The 7,783-nt window shown below is 42.0% G+C and overlaps 1 protein-coding gene across 1 annotated transcript in view; it reads left to right on the plus strand.

The window, feature by feature from the left end:
• Window positions 1-4,671: 4,671 nt before the first annotated feature.
• Window positions 4,672-7,783, plus strand: part of RIF1 (replication timing regulatory factor 1) — an 80,501-nt gene continuing 77,389 nt past the window's right edge. The window contains exon 1 of the mRNA XM_015559802.1: window positions 4,672-4,700. Within this exon, the coding sequence (XP_015415288.1) occupies window positions 4,672-4,700 (29 nt within the window). The remainder of the gene's footprint in view (window positions 4,701-7,783) is intronic.

Raw genomic sequence — 7,783 nt, forward strand, 5'->3', positions numbered from 1 at the left:
CAGCAGCCATTAGCAATGTGCTCGGCAAGGAGCTTCTTCCCGGAAGCCCAAGCCTCTGCTCTTTAAACTAACCAATGACAATCAAGGGAAGCGCGCGTCATAGACACAACCACATCCTGTGTAACAAGACCCCGACTTGCACCTGGCCAATCGGCAGGGCCCACAGTCCTCTCTCCTCTCCTTACTCCAACCCCCCTATAAAACCCCTCTTCCCACAGAGGTAACTCTCTCTGGCCCCTGCCGCTTCATCGACGGGTGTGGTCAGGGAGCTGGAGCTAGCCCGAATAAAGACTCTATCTGCTTTTGCATCAGACTTGGCGCTCCCTGGTGGTCTTTTGGGGATGCTGAAATCTGGGCTTAACAGTACCAGTTTGGGGGATTTTCATAGATGTTTCCACTGTAAAGTTATCATTTATCTCTTCTTGTTTAATAAGTATCTTAAGGGGAGATAATATATTTTGAGACTGTGCTCCCTATCAGACTTTTGTTCAGTGGTTTTTCCACCTACTGACTTAGCACCTACTGATTTCTTGAATCAATTATTACTATCATGATTGCAAAATGGTGATTTCCTAACTCTTTTCTTTTACTCATTTATATGCTTAGTACCAATACAGGTTCATGGGTTTTCTTTTACTCAATGATTTATAATCCAATCTTCCAGATTCAGTCAGTGAAAGCCCTCCAAACTGGCTCCTGAGTCCTTTTAATGTGTTCCCATCATTTTTAAGCACTTGTTTGCTCTCTGGAACAAAAATATATTATAGGCTTTTCTTATACTTTCTCAGCCCCAATCCTCGAATTAGTAATTTCTCTAAGCAAGTCTGGTTCCTTTTAGTAAAACTTTCCCTCCTCATTAAATATATTTTGAATATCACTACATATTATTACATAGATAGCTGCATAGTATTATTCAGTATAGATGTACCATAATCTATTTAACATGTCCTCATTAATTGTTTCTAATCTTCTTCTTCTTCTTCTTCTTTTTTTTTTTTTACAAATTCTACACTGAACAAAAGTCTTGTCAAAATAATATAAATGGAGCTTTCAAATGTAGCTGCCAAGAGTACGGGTACAGGCTAGAAGGGGTCAATGGGGAAGAAATGGGGACATAGGTAATACTTTCAACAATAAAGATTAAAAAATAGAATAAAATAAAGTGGAGTTGCCAGAGGAATTGCCCTGCATGTCCTTTGTCTCAAATGTTAAAGCAGGGCAAAATAACCTTTGTGCTGGGCCTACGGCAACATTGCGATTCAAAGAACTGTTTGCAAAGATAACAAGAAAGCAGTTATGACAACTGGACAGATGACTACCAGACTGAAAATTAAAAATATCTTTTAGAATTAGTGTCACTATATTATGTCAGCTGCTCCAGTAGAAATGCCTTTCTTCTATTGATGTAATTGTTCCCCTTCCCTTTCTCATAAATACCCTTTGCCTCTGTCTCCTAAGGGAACATTATATGGGCTTCTGCCTGAATTAATGATTCCTGAATAAATGCTTGCTTGATTCTCACTCTGAAAGGCTTCTATATTTTTATTTATTTTTTATTTTAAAATATATTTTTATTTATTTCAAAGAGTAAGGAAGAGGGAGAGATGCTGAAGACCAATTCCAGCATGTCATAATTTCAAGAGTTTCATCAAAAGGTTGATGAGAGTTGGGGAGTCAACAGGGTTGAATCACACATTTATCACCTGTTTCCCAAAACCTGAAAAGGGACTATTGCTTGCTGCCAGACAGCTAAAAGGCATCTTAATCTACATGTTATTGCCTCCTACGGGCCAAACACCTGAACAGCCGTAGGCTAATTCCCCCATTCTGACAATGGACTCTGTACCCTTTGAAACCTTACCCTTTGAAGTGTATTATCTCTACCTTGCCTTAGGACAAATTGTGTTAATAAAAGCAAGGATTCTAGACAAGGAGGGAGTCTTCAGTTCCTTTAGCTGAAGGTCCTCTGACTCCCAATGACTTACAAAATTATATCTCATCTCTGGACTCTTCATTAGTCTCTGGATTCCTATGTCATCTATGCACAGCCCCTTCTCCAGATTCCCGAACCTTTCTTGATGCTGGGACAAGAACCCTGGCAGAGAGAGAGAGAGATAGAAACATCAATGATGAGAGAGAATCATTGATCAGCTGCCCCCTGCACGCCCCCTACTGGGGAATGATCAAGAAAAATAGGACATTTAATCCTGCCCATGAGTAGGCATGGTGATGAATTCAAACTGGACTAATTTTCTAAATTTGTGATTACATTCATTTTCCACAAAGTCCTTAAGCATAATAATGAGTCATTTTCCCTTTTGGCTCCTCAAGGCTGTCAGTTTAAATTATGTTTCTAGGTGCACACCCTCCTAGCAGGACACCCCTGCCTTCCCTTTTTCCCTTCCTCCCACAACTCCTCCCCCTCCCCTCTCTGCCCCCTGCAGTTATAAGAAAAAAGAAAAAGAAAAAGAAATTGTGTTTCTAGTTCCTGAGCTTCTAAAATATTTTGTTTTCTCTCCATGTTTTGAGATGTAAACAAAGGATTTCTCCTATACATAGTGGGTTCTTTCAAAAATTGATATTTGTATTCCAATTACAAATAAAAATAATAGTTAAGAGCTATCCTTCAATGTTAAAGAAAATTTGTACCTTGAACACAGTAGGAATCTCAAACTTTGGAACTGAAAAGACTCACTCAGGGTGCATACTAAAATTTCAGATTGCTGGGCTTGCCCTGGAACTTCTGGTTCAGTAGATCTGACAGGTATGGCCCAGATATTTGCATATAAAGGTCCCTTGTGAATCAATGTGATGCAATGATACAGGAACCAAACTTTCAGAAATATAATATTGCCCTTGTGTGGTTCAGTTGGTTGGGCATCGTCCTGGTTCAATTCGTAGGTTGTGGTATCAATCCCTGGTAGGGGGCGCGCAGGAGGCTTGAGCGTGTTCCTCTCACATCGATGTTTCTCTTTTTCCCTCTCCCTTCCTCTCTCTCTGTAAAAAAAAGAGAGAAATGTAATATTAAATTATTGCTGATTGGCTATATTTTTATGCAGGCATTTAAAAATTGTTTTTAAAAATTTAACATACATTTTTTAATCCTCACCTGAGGAGTGAGGATATTTTTTCCATCGATTTTTATTAAAATATTTTATTGATTTTTTTTTTTTTTTTAGAGAGGAAGGGAGAGGGAGAGGGATAGAGAGTTAGAAACATCAATAAGAGAGAAACATCAATTCAGCTGCTTCCTGCATGCCTCCTACTGGGGATGTGTCCGCAACCCAGGTACATGCCCTTGACGGGAATCGAACCTGGGACCCTTCAGTCCGCAGGCCGACGCTCTATCCGGGATAGAGCCTGCAAACAAAGCACGTGCCCTGACCAGAATCGAACCCAACACCCTTCAGTCCATGGGCCAATGCTCTAACCACTGAGCAAAACAGGCCAGTGCTAATTGCCATTTATTGAATTTTGATGTTGGTGTATTACTTCTCATTTTACTGATGACGACATGGTGAAGCTAAGTATTTTTCTGAAAGATCTCAAGTTTCACAGTGGCAGAATCAGTATTTGACTTCTCATCTATCTGACTTCAAAGCTGGGTTCATTACATTAACATTAGTAATTTGGATTACAGATGGATACTATATTTTATTGAATGAATAACTATAGGATTTCTTTAAGTAGTGCGCTTCCATTGGACTCTTTCTATATATATACTTTTTTTTATTGATTTCAGAGAGGAAGGAAGAGAGAGAGAGAGAAATATCAATGACAAGAAAGAATCATTGGTTGACTGCCTCCTGTATGCCCCACACTGGGGATTAAGCCCACAACCCGAGCATATGCCTTGACCAGGAATCAAAATTGTGACCTTCTGGTTCATAGGTCGGCACTCCACCACTGAGCTACGCCAGCTGGGCTCCATTGGACTCTTTTTTTTTTTAAGTGTATTTTTATTGATTTTTCATAGAGGAAGGGAAACAGAGAGAGAGAGATAGAAACATCAGTGATGAGAGAGAATCATCGATCGGCTGCCTCCTGCATGCTCCCTACTGGGGATCGAACCCACAACCCGGGCAATGTGTCCTTGACTGAAATTGAATTCGGGACCCTTCAGTCCGCAGTCCAATGCCCTATCCACTGAGCCAAACCGGCTAGGGCTCCATTGGACTCTTTATATTGAATTTTCTTGCAATGTTCAAGAGTAGATCTACCATAAAAACTATACCACCATGCTGCTTTATGCAGAGTAGAGCTCGTTAAATGGTGATACATAAATGTAGCTTAAATAGATTAGTTTTGGAATTCCACATGACTACATTAAAGTTCTCTACTCTTTAAGATTCTCATGCTTATTTGTAAATCTTGGAAAAGTAATTTTTCACCTTAAACCACTGTAAGGAGTAAAGGAGATAATGTATATAAAGCATCTGGCACTCAATAAAAAGTAGTTTTAAAAAGAACAATGTTATAATCCTGAAATGCTACATTTAGGGTATAAATTGGGATTCTATGTAGATACTGGGTAGACAGATCCAGGAATTATTAGATAGGAAGAATCATTAGGACCACTCAGGGCAAGTAGGAGAAAGTAGTCATTTAGAGGCAAAAGGTTATAGACTTGATATTTGCTGTGTGATATTTGATATGTGGTAAACGACAAGAATGGGGAAGTTAGAAAGCAGTATTGGATTGTGAGTGTAAGTCTTTTACTTCTGAAGATGTTCTGAGGAGAAAAAGAAGTAAAAGATTTGAAAGGCAAAAAAGATTGAAATTGTGTATTAGTTGAACAACTACATGAAAAGATAGATGAATACATGAACAAATTAATTCAAAACATATTTGAGGCCAGATACTATCAATTTATTATATTTTTAAAATACATTGATTTTAAAATATTGATTTCAAAGAAGGGGGATGGAGAGAGATAGAAAAGAAACATCAATGATGAGAGAAAATCATTGATCTGCTGCCTCCTACACAATGCCCACTGGGGATCGAGTTCGAAACCTCAGCCTGTGCCTTGACTGAAAATTGAACTGTGACCTCCAGGTTCATAGGTCGACGCTCCACCACTGAGCCATGCCAGCTGAGCCAGATACTATCAATTTCTTGTTCAGTCAAGCATGTCCATAGTGGTTGTTCCAGAATTTCTCTAAAAGTGAAATTTGGGAGTAGCAATCTGGTTGAAAGAGTGCATGAATGGTCTGGGTGGGTAAGGGGATTTGTCTTGACTGCAATTTCTTAGTACTTCACATCAGATTCAGAAAATACCAAAGAACAGGGAGGGGCACTGATTGAGACTGTGGCTGGAACTAATTCCCCTCAGGCTCATCTTCAACTCAGCCACAGTTGAGGTGTGTAGCCAAACAATAGCAAATTAATGAGATACTCCTTTCAACAGATGTACAAAGAGCTACCTCAGATAGAGGTGGAAGAATTTATTCTCCCTGGGGGGACAGTAGAGGGAAAGATTTTATAAAAAGATGTGATTTTAGTTGAGTCATTTCTCACACTTGAAAAACTGAATTAATGTTCTAAACAATAACAAAAAAAGGGAGCAATAGCCCTAACCAGTCTGGCTCAGTTGTTAGAACAGTGGTCCACCGACTGAAGGGTCTCGGGTTCAGTTCAGTCAAGGGCATGTTCGGGAGGCAACCAGCCAGTGGATGTGTCTCTCTCACACTGATATTTCTCTCGGTCTCTTCTCCATCTTTCCACTTTCTCTGAAAATCAATGGAAAAAGTATCCTCGGGTGAGGATTAACAAAAAGAAACAAGGGAACAATATAGACTTTCAAAGAAACAGAAAAGTCAGAGACCCTGACAGACTTTAATGGAGGTAAGGCAGGAAATAAGGGTGGTTATGTGCAGGCTCCCTCATTGTACAAGTTTAAGGGCTGCAGCAGCACCCGAGGAGTCCATAGCTTGGCTCATAAGTACTTGTATGCCTCCTTCCCTCTCTTCCTTCTTTTTTTTGTTTTCATTTAAGAAACATGTTATGTATTCAATGCTTGGCGTGGCAGACACTTTGCTGGGTACAGATAACAGAGAAGAGCAAAACAGCCCAGAACTAAGCAAGGCATGCGAGTTTGACATGCTTGCGTGTAGGTGTAGCTGACAGTTGCACTGTGTGTATGTTAAGTGGAGGCTCAAGCCTGATGCCTGGAACTATGAGGCCAGAGCCAGCGGGCAAGGACCTGTTGCTGCTGGCCCCTAAGGTGCCTGATTTAAAGTGAATCAGCCCTGGCTGGGTAGCTTAGTTGGTTAGAGCGTGGGTCCTGTATGCCAAGCTTATGGGTTTGACCCCCAGCAGGGCACATATAAGAATCAACCAATGAATGCATTAATGGAACAACAAATCTGTTTTCTCTCTCACTCTCTAAAATCAAATCAATAATAATAATAAAAAAGTTAAAGTGAATATTAATCCTGTGTGCTGTGGAGAGTGCTCAGAGGCCTATGAAGAGGGGAGCAACAGCCTTAGCTGATTTGGCTTAGTGAATAGAGCATCAGCCTGCAGACTGAAGGGTCCCAGGTTCGATTCCCGTCAAGGGCACATGCCCAGATGAAGAGGGGAGCAACAGCCTTAGCTGATTTGGCTTAGTGAACAGAGCATCAGCCTGCAGACTGAAGGGTCCCAGGTTCGATTCCCGTCAAGGGCACATGCCCGGATTGCAGGCTCCATCCCAGTGAGGGGGGGAGGGGAGGGGAGGGGAGAAGGGTCCCGTTCGATTCCCGTCAAGGGCACATGCCCGGATTGCAGGCTCCATCCCAGTGAGGGGGTGAGAGGAGGGGAGGGGAAGTGGGTGGCGTGCAGGTGTGCAGGAGGCAGCTGATGGATGATTCTCTCATCATTGGTGTTTCTATATCTCCCTCTCCTTTCCTCTCTAAAAATCAATAAAATGTAAAAGAGGGGAGCAACATATTAATAGTTAAGAATTGACTTTCATTAAGGATTTACTGCCAAGTCCCAACCAAGACCCCACCCTTGAACACCTGGGGACTAAAAGAATGCAGATCTTTGGGAACTACCTAAATCTACTGAATCAAGGGCGTGACCCAGAAATCAGCAGTTTAATCAGGAATATCTTCAGGCCATTGTTATGTACAGTTAGACCTTGAGAACCTTGGGCCTCACACCTTTTCTTTTCTTTTTGAACATTTTTATTGGTTTCTGAGAGGAAAAGAGAGGGGATAGAAACATCAACAATGAGAGGGAATCGTTGATCGGATGCCTTCTGCATGCCCCCTACTGGGGATGGAGCCCACAACCCGGGCATGTGACCTTGACCTTGATGTGAATCCAACTCGGGACCCTTGGGTCCGCAGGCCGATGCTCTATCCACTGAGCAAAACCAGCTAGGGCAACCTTTTTTCTTACTTCACTTTGACCTGAGGTAGGTACCATTACCACCCCTATTTGAGGGAGGAGGAAATTGAGACATAGGGTTATGAACTTGCTAAAGTCACACCGAGTTAGGGTTGGAATCTTCTAGACAAATCCAGACCCAGCCCTCCGTCTGGAACATTGCCGTGCAGCTACCTCCTCTTGCTGCATGATTTCATGCTAACACTTCAACAAGCATGAAACTCGGAGTTTGGACACCATCTGCGGGCTCCTTCTATTCAGTCTGGTGAACCCGGAGATTCATTAACAGTTTGGGTCCCTCCCGGGTTAAATTCTGGTCAGAACACCTCCAGCCCCAGGGTAGGAGCAGCCCGGCAGGGCAGGGCAGCGGGCGGGGAAGGGCGGCGCTCGATGACCTCGGCGCTCC

The sequence above is a fragment of the Myotis davidii genome, unplaced genomic scaffold, assembly GCF_000327345.1.
Source record: "Myotis davidii unplaced genomic scaffold, ASM32734v1 scaffold753, whole genome shotgun sequence".
NCBI lineage: Eukaryota > Metazoa > Chordata > Mammalia > Chiroptera > Vespertilionidae > Myotis > Myotis davidii.